Raw genomic sequence first — 18,506 nt, forward strand, 5'->3', positions numbered from 1 at the left:
ATGCCCCAGTGCTCGTGTCCCCAGGCCAGTACAGGCTGCGGGGGTCCCCATGTGTCCCTCACCCCTCCCCGACACGGTCACTCGGAGAAACACCACGGAGGAGGAGCAGCTATGCAGATTAGACTATTAGCAGGAACAGGGACCCCTCATCAAGAAAACTATAAAAACCATGAGTAACAGCTTTTCTGTTCTGCATGAACAGAAACAAGGAAATCAGGAGTGATTCAGGAGGTTTTCCAGATGGTAAAATAATCATGGAAATATCTAGTAGGTCCCTTCCCCAGTCACAGTGCTTCCATAACCTACTGAAAGACACACCTCTCCAAGGCTTACTTGATATTTAAATTATAAAATAACACTTCAGTAAAGCACTTAGCTAATTCCAACGGAGCTTTTCAATGACTTAACAGTGGCAAACTGATCTCCCCCAGTTTTCAGACCAGCCCAAACCCACCCGCGCTTACATGAACTCACACCTGCCCCGCTGCCTCTGAACACCCCTCCACCTGCCCCAAAACCCCCCTGCTCTCCCATTCACAGGAGAGGGGAATCCATCAGAGGGGACAGGAACAGCTTTTGTATCTGTAACTTGCACTAGAATTATGACTCTGTCCTTACAGTGAACTTTGAGGAGAGATCTCCTGGGACAGACTCTCCAGCCCATGCAGCACGCTTCCCTGGCCTGGCAGGGAGCCCAGCACAGCACCTTGAGAGCTGGATGGTAAATGGTCAAGCCAAATCAGATCCAGCCCAAGCAACCCCTACACTTCACACAACATTGTATTTTCAAGTTTGCACAGATTCTTTTTCTTTTCGTGGTTTTTTAAACAAAGCATATTTTATGTGAACGTTCGGGGCAGGGAGCTAGCTCACCACTTGTCTGGAGCGCACACAACACAGGATGCACCCTAACAGCCTTCAGACCGGTAGCACCTGGGACACAGGGAACACAGGAGCAGGGACAGCCGGGGCTCAGCTGCAGAGACGGTGCATTGACACCTGCTCAGCACCAGCTCCTGCCCTCAGACCCAGAGCCAACACGCTGTGGGCAAAACGGAGAGGAAGGGAGAGGAGGCAGAACAACTTGCTCAGAGCTCATGAAGACCAGAGGCAGGGGAGGCAAAAGGACAAACCAAGCATCCCACCACTTTCACTCACACATTATCTACTGGTACAAACAATTTCTTTAACAAAAAGCAAGTGAACGTCTGGGAGGAGAAATCACATAGATTCCAAATTCTCAGAATAACAGGCCAGGCAGACAAGGCTTCTTGGCACATTTCCATCTCTCCAGAACACCACGCAGTGCTGACTCCCAATTAGGTCTGTTTAATAAGCTTCTTACCTCTCTGTCCTTGAGTTTCATGGCGAGCACCAGCTGATGTCTGTGGTTAGTAAGGGCCTCCCGGTAATTTCCTTTGGAGAAGAATGCGGAGCCCAGATTCCCATGAGCTCGGCATTCTCCCGTCTGGTCACCTGGGTCACATGCAAACAAAAGAAAGGTTGGTCAACACACGCATCGCTGGAACCGGCTGGTGGAAAGACTGGAACACAGTGTGCAAGTGATGCTCCAGTGTGAGAACCAGCATCAGAATAGACTCATCCTGATGTTTAATACCCAGCTAAAACTCTCTGCTGGCCTTCAGAAACTTCTACAATAGTCATCCATCTTATTTTTAGAATTGTTTTAATTTCTTCTTTGGCCTAACACTTGGCAATCTCCCATTCTTCCATGTTTATTCCTTGCTTAACATCAGCAGTTTGTTTATGGAAGTCAGTCAATGGCCCAAGCAAAGAGGATGCCAGCTTTGTCCAAAGCTCAGCTCACACACAAAGCACATCCACTGCTGTCTTCAAGACAGCAGTCCCTCCATGTTCAGTGGGTTCTCCCAGCTAGAGCCCTCAGTCCCTGTCTCCTCCACCTCTGCAAGGTTACACTTTTCTGTCTCACACACAGTTTCCCCTCCTACAGCACCCTGAAAGTCTGAAACCTCAGTGTTGTGCAGGATATACCATACACAAGAGGGATTTTCCAATTTTTTTATCTTTTAGGCCCCCTTGTTCACCCATTGTCTCACTTCTGATTTGCCTCTTCCCTGGTAACTGCTTCAGAAGCTCAAGCTGACTACCTTTTTCCATCTAATTCTTAAAAGAAACAGATTACTTCATTTAAGACTCATTTAAGGTTCTGAGCACAAGACTACACAGGGGTAAGATCATTACCCATATACATGACATCGGTAAATTAGAGGACCCTTGTTGTGGTTTAATCTGAGCTAGCAATACAACCATGACAGCTGCTTGTGCCCACCCCCCAAATAGGGGAGAGAATCAAAAGGGAATGGAGAAACTTGGATTAAAATAAACACAGTTTAATAAAATAACAAAATACTCATATACTACTACTAAATATATACATAAAATAGAAATAGAATAAAAAATAAAAGATAGTCAATGCAATTCCACCCACATCGAGCAGCCAGTCCCAGGAAACAGCACCTGGTCCCAACAGCCGATCCCAGAGAGAGAGAAAAAAGGAAAAAGGCAGAAAGGCCCTGAGGCCTCTGCAAACAGCAGGATGGCAAACGGCTGAACTAAACATCCCGAGCAGAACTCCCCTGGCTCTGACAAAAGAGCAAAGAAGGCAAAGAGAACGCGCGCGAGAGAGCAGAAGGTCCTGACTGTCCTTAAATCTGAAGCGTGATGCTAATGGGATGGGATTATTGATCAGTCTGGATGTCAGTCAATCTCTGCCCCATCACTGCCCCTCTTCCTCGATGCCTCACACCTGTGGGCAGAGCACTCAGAACATCCTTGGCTCTCAGACCAGAGAAATTAAAAACATTAACTCTGTCCAGGGGCCTTATCTTCTTGTTCTCAAACTAAGTGCAAATAATGGCTGTGCTAACTATGAAAAAGAAAGGTTTCTAACTGCAGGAAGAAAATTAACTCATTTTCAGTCAAACCAGCACAACCCTGTAAAGCCATAGCACATTCACTCATCATCTGCCCCCTCACACACAGAGGTAAAAGGGCTGCACAAGCCTGTAGTTTGCACATTTTGGAAATTTCAGATTTGATTGAGCAGCTTGTGAAATCCCACAGAAACCTGAGCATTACAGAGGGATGCTGACCGTCAACACAACTATCAATTTGTTCCATCTGGATCAAGCCCGCAGTCAAGCAAGCAAACAGAGAACTCTTACCTAAAGTCTTGGCTACATCCAAGTCCTGCTGCATGTATCCAGTGCTTTTCTCCGTGTTCCCAAGGGACCAGTACGCGCTGCTCAGCGCAGAGAACACTGATCCCCGCAGCTTCAGGCTGCAAGTGCCGATCTTCAAGGCGGCCTCCAGCACCACCACAGAGGCTCCATGGTGTCCCGCGGTCAGAAGCTCCTGCCCGATCACAGACACCACCACAAAAGGGCTCTTGTCCAGCTTCATCTTCTGCAGTTGTTGGTAGGTGGGCTCCAGGGACTCTGAAATACAAACACAAAGGCAGAGTTACCCCCAACAAACCAAGTTATTTGCATCTAGAAATCACCTTCACAACTCATCTTCATTTCTGGCAACAAAAATACATGTGAGCTAAGGGCCAGACAGCCCAAATCAAACCAAGATTTACTACAGGAACGCAGAGCTGAAATGCGTCATCTAATATCTAGTACACCAAGAGAGATGAAGGGGCAAGCTCACGCTTTCCCTGCAGAAAGCACTCAGGAGGAGAGCACCAGTGTGCAGAGCAGCCTCACAGTGAGCTCTGCAGACTGGCCTCATGGCAGAGGGAACGCAGAAAACACCTGCGGAGTTTTGTAGGTAGTGTTTATACACTAAGTGTACTAAGTGTTTATACACTAAGTGTATAAACAATGACAAAAGAGGATTTAAACACTTCCCCGAAGATGCAAACAGTGTGAATGCAATGCCAGTTACCAACACCAAATTGAATCCTGGGATTAAATGCAGATGTAAAGAGGGCAGAAATAGTTGCTGTAGCATGCCACCACGTATCATGCTTAGCACTGCAAACGCAGGGACAAACTCAGTTCCTGTCTTAAGGAGCTTAATTATGATCCTAGCCAGATAATCCAGGCAAACATAGTGAGAGAGAGAGGCACAGACAAGGAGAAAGGGAAAAAAGGAAAACACAAGGGTGGTGCTCCTGGTAACCCTGAAGTCCGGCATGAAAGAGAGAACCAGCACGGTAACAGAAGGGCAGACCCAGAGTTCAGCACTGCTCTTGTGCAACAGCAAACAGTAAGGGAAGAAACAGAGCAACGCGATGCTCAGAGAAACACCACATCGCCTGCATTCTAAGCAGCAGCCACAGTACCTCCGGGTACCAAATGGAATTAGCTTCAAAAGGTAATTGCTATATAGGACAGAAACTTCCAGATGAATTCATTTCAAAGGACAGCAAAAAACTCCATCACTCTAAAAAAGGAAACACCAACAGGGATATTTTTTCATTTCAGTGCTTCTTGGCCCCCAGCAGCATTTGCTGTGCATGAGAATTGCCATGTTCCTTCCCGGGAAACACCATTAGGACACTGCAACATAAAGCTTGCACGAGAAACAGAGCAACGAGGAGACTGCCTCCTTCCTCTGGAGAGGAAAACCCTGGAAACAGGGACATTATGAGAGAGAGGCAAAACACTGTGCAGCTAATATGGCTTCAAGGTCCATGCGGTTTCAATGCTCTTCCTGAACATAAGTGAATTAGCAGAGCAGCCTTTTGCCTTGCGGAACACTGTGTTTTGAGACACATTAGTACCATGCAGAAGCTGCTGACGTACTTTCTGGGCAAACACTGCTGCAGCATTTAAGAGTCCCTGCTCCCCATGGGCAAGCACCAGAGTGCTGTGGGAAGCTGTCCCAGGTAACAACGAAGCTGTGGCCGCAGCAGCCCACACCTCTCTCTGCACCGGGACCGGACAACAGACAAACCAGCAAGGACTTCACTGGAACTGCTGCACAACACCAGGCTGATTCATCTCCAGTGCCCCTCGAGCTGGGCACCACCATCTCGCTGTCCCATTGACTCAGCAGAATATTTGTGTGTTCCTCCTCCTACTTCAGGCTCCTTTCTCAGCACCTGCTGACTCAACAGAGAAGTCAAATCCTGAAATCTTGCCCTTCAGGCCTCCAGGTTCTCCCATCCTCAGATGCTGGCAGAGTCACCCCTGGACTGAACCTACCATGTGCCAGTACCTCAGCAGCAGATCCAGCCCTGAGCAACCTCCTGGCGCTTACCTCGCATGGGAGACTTCATGGCGGCTTCGACCATGCCAACCAAAAGCTGAAGACTCTTGGGATCTTGAGCCAGTCCTGACGCAAACGCTGCCAGTGCATCTGCATGACGTCCCAGGTACTGCAGGGCCACACCCTGTCGGAAGTATGCCTGAAAAATCAAGGGGAAGAAACGACCATTACTTCATTGGTAGAAGTCACAAATAACAAACCTGCCCAGCACCTTGTGCTGGTGGACGCTGGGCTACATGACCACATTCTGGATTATTTGGTCATGCTGGCTCCATCAGAAAAATCTACCACTGCAGTCTGGCTTGTGACTGCCAATGTCACTCCCCCCTTGGTGTGAAGATTTTCTCAACCTTTGCAAGGCCTCCAAACTGTTCTGGAGACCAGCAGCAGTAACTACTATCAAGGCAAAGTTTTCCCCTTGAACTTGGCCTATCACTTATCGCTTATTCTTATCTACTTATAACCAAATGTTCACTCCCAGGACCTCCATTTCAGTTTGTTTGACTCATGCAGCACACAAATAACTTGGTTCCTTTCTCATCAGTTCTTGCCAACGAGCACAATTTAAACATCTAATACTAGTAGAGACCCAAGCGTGCTGAAAGTTTGAGTTGCAATGAAACACGATGCAAAGATCCAGACAGAAACCGAAATCGCGTTCCCCAATGCTGTGCTCAGCACTGTGCCACTTGTTGAGTGTATACAGACACATACATAAAATACACATATATATATATACACACGTGTGTATATATATATATATATATGCACTACTTGGATTGACACAAGACATTCATAATATTAAACATGTTTACAAGAGCATTTTTTGGTTTTCTTCTTCCTTTCCAAGGAAACAATTCACACAATACCTACAAAGTAACTTAAATCTCTTCACCATGTATTTCCATTTCTACATCAGCAACAACACCAGTACGCAGCTGCAAAGCATTCCCAGAGCTCCCACGTCTCCCTAAATTGGGAAACCAGGAACCTACACACAAAGCAAGAACTGCAGAAACGCGTTCTCCTCACAGACAAAGCGATGGCAAAACCCCGGCTCAAAGGCTGTCCTGAGAGCTGCGGGGTAAGAGATCACAGAAACCACAACCCAGGATTTACTCAAAGTACTCAGTATGTTTGTAGCACATACATCTGGACTCTGTATTATAAAAAGGTCTTGAATCCTCAAGCACCTTTGATGCCCATGATTTAGGATTTATCTTCATGCCCAACTAATACCTTTCTGATGCAAACTTTGCTGCACTTCTGGTTCATTCAAAGCTATTTCAATAGCACCAATGACACTGCCAGAACAGAAGATATAACATTATTTGCATTTCTTTACAAGTTCTTTCAGAGCATAATATAGCTCCTTGAGACAGGCTTCTAGTATTGCTTTCATGGATAAGGCCTCATCACTATTTCTCTCCATCTGTAACGGAAACCTGTGCTCAAGATACAATAGGTATACATCTGTGGAAGTATTTTTATATAAACAGCATAAATCTCCAATTAATATCCAAACTGGTATTTCATTAGGGCTTTCAGACACTTTGGAATCCAATCCAGGGAGGCAGAGATTAAGGAAAATCAGAAATGACATGAGAAATTTATAGACATGAATATTTAATCTCTTTTCCATTAGTAAGCCTTGATTGTAGAACCACTTTTAAAGAAATCAATGAAAGTAAAATTCTTTTCATTAACCTTTAGTATAAATGTGTTCTTATTGAACCAAACAAGCTACTGTACTGGAAACCCAATTCAATGTTAATTAGATTACTAGCATGAAGCTTTAAATCAAAGAAAATACAAAGTACTAACAATGCTCAGCAGCCATCAAGCGCGAGCCCTCCCAGCAGTGACCGAGCTGTCACATAAATCAAGGCATACACTTTTAAGTCCTTTTTTCCCCAGAATTATCATTTAATTACTTTCTTTACCACCGGGTGACAGAGGCGGTTTGACGCAGCGTGTCTCTCACAGGGACCTTTCCAGCCACCAAGGCTGGTCCAGGAGCAGCGTCCCTGCCTCAACCAGTTATCGAGGACAAGGGCACGAACGCATCAGCCGGCACGGGACCTGACACTATGTCGGTGTCTCCAGCACCTCGGCCTTCTCGGGCGGTGGGACCTGCCATGGCCCCTTCAGAACACAGGCTGCCAGGACACACAGCTTCCTCGCCACTGCACACAGGCAGCCCAGCCCAGAAACCCCAAATTCACTCATACACAGGGTTTCAGGGAAAAGGCAGGAGGGAGAGGATGCTACAGGCAACGCAGACAAGCCTTCCCCAGCCTACAGAGAACGGGAATGCTGCGGCTTCTGTTCCCAGGGCTGAGAAGGGACCACGCACAGTGCAATCCTCCCTCACCCCCATCCTGCACACTAAGGCTGCAGAGGCCAGGAAGGAACATACAGATATGGTAACACCTGGCTTTCATGTTTCGCATGAAGAGAAATAGAGAAAAAGCAAGCTAAATAAAACACAGGTCAAGCCTCTGCGCTACTTAGTTTTCCTACAGAAATCCAAGTGAACATCAGTTTCCAACAGGAGAAACGACCCCAGAGCTGCAGCATCAGAAAAGGGGGGAAACCTGGCCATGGCCTCAGAGCGTCCTCCAGGGACAGGCCTGTCCTGCTCACCATTGCTGCCCTGAACTCAGTGACAGCCCTGTCCTGCTCACCATTGCTGCCCTGAACTCAGTGACAGGCCTGTCCTGCTCACCATTGCTGCCCTGAACTCAGTGACAGGCCTGTCCTGCTCACCATTGCTGCCCTGAACTCAGTGACAGGACTGTCCTGCTCACCATGGCCACCCTGAACTCAGTGACAGGCCTGTCCTGCTCACCATTGCCAGCCCTGAACTCAGTGACAGGCCTGTCCTGCTCACCATTGCTGCCCTGAACTCAGTGACAGGCCTGTCCTGCTCACCATTGCTGCCCTGAACTCAGTGACAGGCCTGTCCTGCTCACCATTGCTGCCCTGAACTCAGTGACAGGCCTGTCCTGCTCACCATTGCTGCCCTGAACTCAGTGACAGGCCTGTCCTGCTCACCATTGCTGCCCTGAACTCCACCACCCTCACTGCCCAGCAGGGATGCACCAGCGGCCGCACTGGGGACACTGGTTTCTCCCACCTGCCCATGCAACACTGTCACTTTTGTGGGGCACTGAGCACATCTTGAACGCTGAGGAAACCGAGTCCTTGTGCCCTGAGCTCTGCGCAGTGAGGAGATGCCATGGGCTCCAGGGGACAGAAGGAACAAGACAGCGATGAGACCCACAAACAGGATCCAGTTCAGCACCGTGTGTTTCCAGCGTCCTTTCTGGAAAGTGCTTTTATCTTCTCCCCACATCTATTCCTGGAAGTCCCCCCCCAAAACCACTTAATTTGAATACAAACAGAGCATTCAGAGCCCAAATGAAAAACTTATTAATTGTAACTGAAAGGAATATTTTGGCCAACTTCTCTCCCGCAGAAACCCCTTCCTTCCTTTCTCCTCCAGTTTCCAGCATATACAGAACACTCTCCACACATTGTGTTCCCCAGAGACCTTTAACAAAATAAACAAAAAGCATTTACATCACCTATTTCCTCCTCAAGAGGCATGCACAAGCTAGTTTTGCATTGGAAGGAAGACTCTGTATCAAGGGAAAAAAAATCTGCAAAGAGGAAATGGTGAGAGTCACCCTTTGGAAGAGGAGAGGAAAAGGAAAGGCAGGGAGCCAGCAACTGCAGCTGAAGAAATGAGACAAGGAGCAGCTTTCCAGTCCCGACACAGACCGAGTCTTCCCACGCTTCAGCGAACTTTACATTTTTAATCATACTATGTGAAGAGAGAAGAGTACTCACTCTACAGTAAAAGTTCCATTAAGTTTCCAGTGATCCCGGGTGAGAAAAAAAATATTGATTCCTTTTAAGAAGATGAAAACAACAAGAGAATGACAGGACAAACAAACAGCAGGCACTTTCTAACCCGTAGCTCTTTGCATACTCGATGTAATACAAAGAGCTGGAATAATCTTCATCAGTTAAATCTCTGCATCGTACTTCCCAGGAGCAAGGCACTGTGCACAAAGAAAGCCTCACTCCCAGCTGAAATTTGGCACTAGATGCACCTCCCTGTTTTCTCCTCTCTTGTGCTGGTGTGACCGAGCGTGTGCTCTGCTGCTCCCTCTCCCGGGGACCCCAGCATGCCCGGGGGTCACAGCACCAGCAGCCAGAGCCAGCCCCGTGCTGCACGGCTTCTGCGCAGGTTCTGCTCCGCTGCTGCATGGCTTCTGCGCAGGTTCTGCTCCGCTGCTGCATGGGTTCTGCACAGGTTCTGCTCCGCTGCTGCATGGGTTCTGCACAGGTTCTGCTCCGCTGCTGCATGGGTTCTGCGCAGGTTCTGCTCCGCTGCTGCACAGGTGCTGCTAAAAGGCAACTCTACCACACAGCAAATCTTACCAAGCCACTGATATTAAATGCGAGAGGTTGTTAGCGAGTAATCCCACACACTTATGGACCTTCAGTCCTGGGAAACCTGACCACAGTGCAGTCTCATCCAGTCACTCTTCAGTCCACTGGACAACCAGCCTCCCCTCAGCCAGTTTACAGATCCCATGCAGCCAAGTGCAGATGGCCAGGGAAGGACAGGGAGGAATTAGTGCTTTTTAGCCACACTACCACTGAAAGCACCGTTAATATTCTGGAAGCAAAAATAGTTGTTATTCTAATTAATTAACTTGCAAAATGTATTTGGCACTTAAGACTTCAAAGCCATGCAGAAAATCGTGCCTGTAACAGGTTGCTCGTACAGCAAGTCCAAGCACAGAATGCCAGCGATGGGGGCTCACATTCCACAGGACCCATCAAAAACTAACAGGTCTTCCCATCTCACTCAGATTTTGCTCTCCCCGCCTCACCTTGTTTATTTCAGACTTGCCTTTTTGCCCTTAGTTTTAGAAAAATTGTATGAACAAGAGAAATCGGCACATGTTCCTAGCAGGACACTCCAGCTTTACGGAGGTGGCCGATGGTTGGGCTGCAGCAGAGTCAATGCCCAGCCAGGCACCGTCTGTCTCTACAATTCTAAGCACGAGTCGTATTTGTTCTGCTCAATTTATTGACCAGTGTAGTTTCTATACAGGCAAGTATTTTTCATCTGTGTTTATTACAGCCCATTTAATGCACAAGGAGAATTTCTGTCTGTCCTACTAGAGCTTCCACCGGGTTGACTGCTACAGCGTCCAGGAAATGCAAATATAAACATGCTTGTTAGTTTTTTGATCTTCATCATCTGAGATCCCATTGAGATAACTGTCTAGACCCTGAATATTAGATTTTCATGTGCAATCTGAAACAGGATTAGAAAGTAAATTCCATAATTGAAATGGCTCGTATTAAAAGAGGTTCTGAAATTTTTATTAACCCTTCTAATATCAATAAGCAAGAACTGTAATAGTAATTTGTTTATAATTAATACAAAACATGCAATGAAGATAAAAATACAGTACAAAGAAACAGCACTTATGAATATGAATGGGACCTCTACATTTTCCAGGATTTTGCTAAATAAGAACAAGCCCAGTAAAGGAAGCCCAAGAAAACTCAGTGCTTTTCTTACTGGATAAGTATCAAAATAGACTTTAATTTTTTGGACCAGGGATCTACACAACTACTCATGATGTACTGGCATCTACAGCAGGCTCTGGAACAACTCCTTGGGCTCATACCATTTTTCCCTGTAGAATCCACAGCAATAAATTGTTCAGATCCTCATGCATCCGTACGCAGCACTCGCAAGAGTCAGAGGGAAGCGGCAGCCGCAGGAGTTCAGTCCTGTCTTACCACGGTCTCTTGTACGTCTGAAGCATGAGCTCATGCTTCTGGAATATGATTTAGCATTTGTCTAGCAGTAATCCATATTACACTCTTTCCTGGGCAGGATGGTACACTGGCCAAAGTATTTCAAGACAGCTGGAACTGGGGGATTACCTGGCATGCAGGAGCCCTGTGAGAGCATTCTGCCACCACAGCAAGACAGCCAGGCCAAAAACAGCCACCCCACGATCGCCGTGATGTGGGGCAAACCCATCACCAGTAAAGTGCCAACAGAGCAGGTGTGCACGGCTGACACTTCCGAGCACTCCTGCAGGTCCTGCTGAGCGCCTGCTGCCCGGGGTCACAGTGACAGAGCCCCCAACCCCGGGGTCAGAGCAACAGAGCCCTGGGGTCACAGCAACAGAGTCCCCTGGCCCCGGGTTCTCCGTCCCCCCAACAGTCGCCTCTGCACCGGTCAGTCCCTCGGCTGCCACACACCCACGCCAGCCGGTCCCTCGGCTGCCACACACCCACGCCAGCCAGTCCCTCGGCTGTCACACACCCACACCAGCCGCTGTGCCGGGGCTCAGCTGATCAGTCTGTCATCAACCTTCACACTCAGAGACTCATTTACATAATGAATTGCCGGCTGATTTGTAAGTGGATAATGGAGACAGAAGAGCAAAACTGGAACAGCATGAGAAGAACTTTGAGCAGAAAATTACTGTCAAATAAACATGGAAAACTTGAAAAAAAAGCCTCAGCCTCAGACAAAGAATCCCATTGTACACAGGGGAGGAAATTCAAAACACCTTTATATTCATGTCTGCTTCGGACTTCGGACAACCAGCTATCTGGACAGGAAAGGCAAACACATAGAAAACGCTTTTTCCACAATGCTCCCTTGGTTTGCCAGATCAGGAGACAATGCCAAAAATAGCACGAATAATCTATGATGCATTTAATTGGCCTGTCCTGAGTCTGCAGAACGTCTCCGGGACAGACGGAGCTGCTGGCCGTGCGGGATGCTCACAGCCGGACCCGCTGCCGCCCACCAACACGACACGTGTGACCAAGGGACAGGGGAAAACGTGGGAACAGCCGCTGCGGCTTCCTGGGGCCAAGCACCAGGTTGAATCTTTCCTCTTCCCTTGTAACTGCTTTACAGCCAAATTTTGGAGAAAAATACAGGACAAATCTCTGCTGTGGGATTTCAGGAATGTGAGGAGAGGGAAGAATGCGCTTTAATTCAGAACACATGCAGCACACGCATACATACTGCTTGCAGTCCATATGATCTGAACCCCTGTCACAAAGCCAGGGGTGCACCCTAGATTAACAATTTTCCTTCACAGCCCATTCACCCGGCTGGCACCTGCAGCACCACCCTTAGCCTGCCCTAAAGAACAGAGACCTGACGAGTTTATTGTCTCTGCAGACAGATGATTTATCCTTTACCCAGGGCCAAGGTGTCTCTTACAGGAACTAATCTACTCGGAAATGGAAATTTCCTCTAAGCCACATTGAGCCTATACAGAAAAACAGGATGGGGGTGTAAAATATCATGCCTTGCTTTATCCAAAGAGCATTTACTTATTAATTGTACTTCCACTACCTGCAGTGGGAGAGAGACTGTGCACAGATCACTTGCCCACCTGAATTAAATGTAATCATCAGTAATAAAGGGTCAAATCTTTGCTGAGCTGGTTTGGTTGGCACAGAAGGTAACAGCCCACCCCCTCGCACAGCTTTGCTGCTGCTGCTCCATTCTTCCCATCTGGGCTTGCTCTAGAAGTAGCAAGTACAACCCAGACCCCCCCTCAGAGCATCCTTCAACCTCCTAACAGTGTGGTGCCAGACAATCCTCCCATCTTTATCAGCTACAACTCCTAAGCCTTATTTAATAGCAAGAACCAGTCATGAGTGGAGAAAAGTGCTCCAGACAAGTTACAAGGCACCTGCTGGTGCCCGAATCCAGCACAGGGAAAGTGCAACCAGCCTCTGGTATTTAAGGCTGACAGGCACAGATGCAAGTGCAGCATCTTCTAGAATTCCCCGGCGAGAGGGACAAGGTTATGTCCGATTTCTGGCTGAACAACTTGTTTTACAAATTGCAGAAGAAAAGATAAGAGACCTTTCAACCTACTCAGATGTAACACCAATCTTGGTAAGGTATTATTAGAGATTTAATAGATACAGAATTATACAAAACTTACAGTAAATGGATTAGATTACACCTGTAGGCTGCTTCTCAGTGAAGTTTGGGGCAGTGGCAGGACTGGTTTTCACACCATGTTACCTAGTGCTTTGTTTCGTTTCAGCACTGTACTATGATTTAAATTGTATTAATGTTTTATAATTCATGGTCAGTGTACATCTGCACACAATTCTCCCAATTCTAACAATGCTGAAAGTGTTGAGAACCTTTGCAGAGCCTAAGAACACAAACATATGCTACTATTTGTTCTTATACTCTTAAAAGCAAAAACAAATGAAAAAGCAGTACAAAGGGAAATGAGGGAATAATAAAAATCATGTCCTAAACTGGAAGACATCCACCACAAGAACTCTTTTTGCTATTCAGCTTGACTGTTCCAGCACAGAGTTTCATTGTCTCACTTCGAATTACTCATCTGAGTAGCAGCTCAAATGACTGCCCCCCCTTCAGCATTTCTCCATTTTGCACGCTGGCAGGCTGTGCGAGTTTAGGTGGATCACACTGGAAACCCACAATAAAATCCAGAAATGAGACATTAAAGCATCTGGTGAGCCCACAGTTATGAGGCTGGGCATTCACAACAAATCCCGCAGGGAATATTTCACAGATCCGTGTCTGCTCGAGCAGCACTCGTGGACTGGACAGTCCCAACAGGTGATTCACAGTTCAGACAAAGGGTCTTTTCCAGCTGTGTGAATGCTGATTAAACTAACATTGTGCAATGACTGCAGGTGAGTGTTTCTTAAGCAACAGAACCTAAATTACCACAAGAAAGACAAATTTATTACCACCCCTGTCACCCCTGAGGCAGCACTCTGGCTGCCTGGATGGAATCCATCAACAGACCATCTCACCCCAAACCTGACACCCGCTGCCACCAGCGTCCTGCCGCGTCCCCACCTCCCAAAACACGTCCTTCTCCCCCAGCTCTTCTCCTGAGTGGCAGGCAGGTCCCAGCACTTCGGTCACTCAAAACCACCTCCACGCTTTGGGTTTTCCCCAAATCCAGGTGCTCCTCCCCTGCCCAGAAGACTGGACCCTCTTGGCTTCACCATCTGCAAAATCCCTCTGTGCTGGTATGGTTACACCAAAGGTGTGGTACAGCTACACCAGTGTTACAGAACAAACCACTGACTAGATGGGCTGTGGAAAAGCAGTATAACAGATCTCCACAGCTTTGTAGCTCTCCTCTGTCTATGGCAAAAGTACAGGGCTCAAAATCAGTTCAGGACACTGAACCACCTACACAAACCAACACAGCAGCAGCTCAGCCTTCCTCCTCCAACTGCACGACCGAGTCTGAACACATCCCTCGCAAACACTTATCTGTCGAATCTTACAAACCTAGACACAAAGATGATCTGTTTGGAGTTGGCCAATATGACAATTAAGATTACTAATTACATATGCTGCAATCGTCTTATGGCTTCAACACCAAAACTCTGTGGCTTAAATGAACACTGGGAAATCAAATATCATCTTCCTGAAGCATCCCATCTAGAAATCTGAATCAAATGTGAAGGAGAGGTGACAGCTCAGCGTTTCCATGAAGTTCGCGTTCACTGACATCCCCGAAGTGTCTTACACAGACTCATTCTGACCTCCTGCCAAGTTACAGTCTCCAAGCAATCACTGAAGGAGCACGGGGGACTTCTGGGGTCATCCAGCAAGTTCGCTCCTCATTTTCACCTGGAAGCATTTTCATCAGCATTGTTAAGAGAGAGGTGGATGGATATTAGGTGTAGCAGTCAACAGTAGAGTGAAAAGATCCAGCAGAAACCCTCTGAGATTTCATTAAAGCTGCCACAGTTCTAAGCTTGTACAAAAAGAGGGAACAGGGAGGTTTAGAGAATCAGGTCTCCTACCAATGTATTTTATCCAAATGACTCAAAACCTCTATAACTGGTGAAAGTCAGATAAACTTTGATCAGCACCAAATGTAAACAGCAATTTGAATGTCAAAAGAACTAGTGCATTGCAGTATCTTAACCAAGCATTTCAGGATTTTAACACAGATCGTTTTTCCAACATACAGGATGCATTCCACTGAAACAACAGCTCTGCATACAACCAAAGATGTGTGGAGATGCAAGTGTGCTGGAACACGCCTTGACAGTCTCCAGAACTACGCTGGGGTTGTGGCAAACAATCTGTGAAGCCATTTTTCCAGCATACATCTCCATGGGCCCATTCTAAAGACCACCCTGATCTTGAGCTACATCCCTATCTCAGAAAAAACACAACAGCACAATCTCCAAGAGCCAGCAGAAGACAAAAGATGAAATACAGAGTAGTACAGGTGCAGGATAACGGTGACTTGTCACGCATTCACACCCAGGCGGGTGCCCCGGATCCCAGCCCCGGCCCGGCCCCCTCTGCGCTCACTCAGCACCACCTGCCAAGAAGGAGAAAGTTGATGATGGGGGAAAGGGGAAAAATCAAATTTGCAAAAGTACTAAATATACAAATCTCTTTGGCCAAGGTGAACGTGGGAAAAATTCTGCAGGAGGGGTGTCACATTTAGCAAGTCTGCCAGATCATTACTCTTGTAATGCAAAGGGGAGAAACAGCAACCCTGTGTTTACTCACAATGACTCACCTCCTTTATCACAGATCCCTGAAGCACCAATTTAGTAGTTGCTATGGGAACTGCCAGCTTTATTGAGTAGCCCTGAAAGGGTCAAGAGGTACCATCAAACTGGCCAATTGTATATTATTTCCCTGCTAAACAGCTGCTTCATTTTAGTTGCCTTACCACTTCTCTCTTTTGTTCTTAGAACAGTATATGGACTGACTCCAGAATAGGTGTCATTCTTCAGTGGGGCTGCAACAGATAAGTCCAAAAATAGCAATTTTTGTGCTCTAATGCACTGTAAAATCCATCATACAGAGCCATGCTAAGGGCAAATGGCTAAGGATTCCTTCTGGCACACATCAGCACTGACCCGAGGCAGTGAGAACCAGCATGAAGAGTTACTGTGCACCATGATCCTCAGAGGTTCCACACTGCTGCTCACAACAGCCACGAAATGAATAACCTACAGACTGATCCCCTTGTGCCTTCGGGGGAGGGACAACACAGGGCAAGCGTCCATCCCAGTGCTGGGCGTTGGAACCCTTCGTTAGCCTCATCAGCAGTGCTCCTGAGGACAAACCCTTCGTTAAACACCTTTTGCAACTTCCTCTTCCACTGGCCTCTATTTTGGCATTTCCACAGGAGAAACGGTATGTTGTTGTTTCACTGTGCGTTCTTCCAAGATAAATGCAGCCACAGTGAAAACTAAAATGCATCTCTAAGGAAGGCGAAAGTTAGTAATAATTACAGTTTGCTGGGGAAACCTCCAGACAATAGGGATGGCTGTGGCCTCTTTATGTGAACTATAAAAATTTGAATAACTTTGGGGAAGAGGTTTAAGACAGTAAGCAAGAGGAAGATTTCCTCCACAAGGTACCACAAAAAAGCCACGAGAACAAAGTGCGGAAAAGTATCGTCTGCTGCTTGCCACCAGCCTGCAAGTCCATCAGGGTGCCAGGAGTTGAACAAGAAGGCTTAGTGAATAATTGATGGCAAAATAATGAAATCTCAGAATGTCAGAGACATAATATAGTTCTGCAGGTTTCATCACGAAGCCTTTGAATTCCCAAATAAGACACACTGAATAATTTATCCCTGTGTCAATACTGGGTCAGCAGCTGTTCACTCACAGCTAACGATAGTCCAACATGCCTCGAGACACTCGGATGGGTCTGAGCAGATTAACGAGCAGGGTCCAGAGGGAAGAGGTGATGAAAACAGCCTCTTCACCCTCCCCAACACCACGCTCAGATAAGAACGTGCAGACGCAGCAGCCACGCCATGTGCATCCCCAAGGGTTCTGAACCTGCTTCAGTGCCACCCAACACCCCCTCACTGAGGCTGCCCAGGCCAGCACCCACCACCAGCACCAGACCGGGCTCATCCAGCTCAAACTGGAGCCTCACCCCAGTTCCCAGTACCCTACCAGCTGCATCAGCTGCAGCACAGGGCAAAATAAAAATGCATCAAGCCAAAGCAGTCAGTCCCGTCCTCCCACTCTAAAACGTACAGTGAGCAGAGACACTCGGCCCAGGAACCTGACTTATTGGCCTTGGTAAACGGGAAGGTAAGTATATTTGGGGAAAAATAAACATGACTGACAATATGAACTACAAATCTGCTTCTCTTAATTTGGAACGCTCCCTGTGGGCTCCTGGCTTCACAAAGCCATGTCCGCTGTCCTGTCTCCAAGCCTGCCGCCAGCTGTCAGCGACACAAGCTGTCCCCAGCGCTGCAGCAAACCTGTCATAGAGCCCCAGACCTGCCACGAACCCCCAAACCTACCACAAACCCCCAAACCTGCCGCAGACCCCGCACACCCGCTGCTGCCAAACACACGCTGCAGCCCAGCGGACAAACAACCGTGAGAACAAGTCCCTGCATGCAGTTTTATTAGAATTCCACATCAGTTTCCCAGTTCCGCTGCAACTGCCTCAAGTACAGCGTCTGCAGCTCTGGCAAAGACACCCACTTTGTTTAATTACACGTGTTCTTCCTGGCATCCAAAATGAACAATAGCAGAAAAACTGTTGCTGTCTGTAGTATCTGGAAGTCCCCAGTGATAGCTCGATGACATTAAACACTATTCACTCAGCAGAACTCTGTACCTAATTGTAAGTGAAAAATACAGGAAATCTACCAAGTCAAGAAAGTATGAATGAGGGCAAAGACCCCACCGAAATACTCATTCTAGTACAACCAGCACTGCACAGCCTTTGTCTAGCCATTATCTGCAGCTTTCCAGGTATTTACGCACACTCAGATTTTAACAGCCAATTTTACTGGTTTAGTTTTAATTTTCTCACATTTTTAGCATTCTCTGATGGGCAGGCACACACACAGCAACCCATAGCTGCTCTGTTTAACCAGCAACTGTACGGCAGCAGGCACAAATCCCTGTATTTCCAAAGGAAATCCCACAATTACCACTCTCAACCACCCATGATAGGATCAAAGAGCACAACTCAATCTGTCCTGGAAATCTGCTTTCCTAGAAATCTGCTTTAGATAAGATGAACACACAGGCGTCTAACACCCACAACAAAGCTTGCGGGATTTAAGTCAATTCTCAACCACCAAGGACTTATACACATATAAGAGTCCTGAAGCAGCGCCCATCAATACTGAGTGACCCGGTGGCAT

At 47.2% G+C, this 18,506-nt stretch overlaps 1 protein-coding gene across 3 annotated transcripts in view; it reads right to left on the reverse strand.

Moving 5' to 3' along the window:
* The window catches only part of TTC28 (tetratricopeptide repeat domain 28), a 99,874-nt gene that overhangs the window by 40,993 nt on the left and 40,375 nt on the right, over positions 1 to 18,506 (reverse strand). For all 3 annotated transcript variants that reach the window (XM_065032990.1, XM_065032991.1, XM_065032992.1), the window contains 3 exons: positions 5,254 to 5,401; positions 3,207 to 3,479; positions 1,346 to 1,476 (listed from right to left, as the gene is read on the reverse strand). In XM_065032990.1, coding sequence (XP_064889062.1) covers positions 1,346 to 1,476; positions 3,207 to 3,479; positions 5,254 to 5,401 — 552 coding nt within the window. The remainder of the gene's footprint in view (positions 1 to 1,345; positions 1,477 to 3,206; positions 3,480 to 5,253; positions 5,402 to 18,506) is intronic.

The sequence above is a fragment of the Columba livia genome, chromosome 17 (assembly GCF_036013475.1).
Source record: "Columba livia isolate bColLiv1 breed racing homer chromosome 17, bColLiv1.pat.W.v2, whole genome shotgun sequence".
Taxonomy (NCBI): Eukaryota; Metazoa; Chordata; class Aves; order Columbiformes; family Columbidae; genus Columba; species Columba livia.